The sequence below is a fragment of the Camelina sativa genome, chromosome 6 (assembly GCF_000633955.1).
Source record: "Camelina sativa cultivar DH55 chromosome 6, Cs, whole genome shotgun sequence".
Lineage (NCBI taxonomy): Eukaryota > Viridiplantae > Streptophyta > Magnoliopsida > Brassicales > Brassicaceae > Camelina > Camelina sativa.
The window spans coordinates 11,889,826-11,890,666 of record NC_025690.1 but is presented as its reverse complement, the minus strand read 5'-3'; the positions used below and the strand labels follow the sequence as shown (position 1 = coordinate 11,890,666).

Below are 841 nucleotides of genomic sequence, written 5' to 3'. Positions count from 1 at the left end.
TTTTTTTTTTTTTTTTTTTTTTTCTGGATCTTCCTGAATCTTTTTGGTAACAAGTTTCTGATATGGGAACTTGCTATACGTTGTTTTTTGCAGATCCAAACTTTAACTGGGTTGTTGGATTTAAGGAGTTTCCTCATCCAACTATTGATGCTATTGTTGCATTAGACTCAATAGGACCTACTTTTTTCCTTGCTGTTTCCATGTTTGGTTTTGTTCTTCAGATCAGTTCTTTGATTACCGAGAAAGAGCTTAAACTACGCCAGGTATAATAACTTTGTTTCTGAATAGGCTGTTGAGTCCCACTGTATATATAGTAGACTGATTGATTGTGTTTTTTTTTTTTTTTTTTGCAACAGGCAATGACGATGATGGGTGTTTTTGACACTGCTTATTGGTTGTCATGGCTTACATGGGAAGGAATTCTTACTACCATCTCGGCGCTCTTGACTGTTCTCTTTGGAATGATGTTCCAGTTCGACTTTTTCTTGAAAAACAGTTTCGCTGTTGTCTTCCTACTCTTCATGCTTTTCCAGTTGAATATGGTAAAACTGTCTCGCTAAGACTCAAGTTAAAATACCTGTGGAATGGTTTATGTTTTCTGCTTTCTTCGTAGGTAGTGTGTTTTCCCCTCTCTTGGTACATTAGTCAACTTATATCTTCGTTGTTTGTTATCCTAGCTTGGACTAGCATTTATGCTATCAGCTTTTATCAGCAAATCATCTTCAGCAACGACTGTCGGCTTCTTTGTGTTTCTGGTTGGGTTTGTAACACAGGTACCGTTCTCATTCATAACAAACAGCTGAAACTGTTTCTTCAAATTATGAATTGTTCGACTAATCAT

General features: G+C 36.4%; 1 protein-coding gene across 1 annotated transcript in view; it reads left to right on the top strand.

The window, feature by feature from the left end:
• Positions 1-841, top strand: part of LOC104790978 (ABC transporter A family member 2-like) — a 5,758-nt gene that overhangs the window by 752 nt on the left and 4,165 nt on the right. Inside the window, exons 3-5 of the mRNA XM_010516777.1 lie at positions 53-263; positions 357-542; positions 678-775. Of these exons, the coding sequence (XP_010515079.1) occupies positions 53-263; positions 357-542; positions 678-775 (495 nt within the window). The remainder of the gene's footprint in view (positions 1-52; positions 264-356; positions 543-677; positions 776-841) is intronic.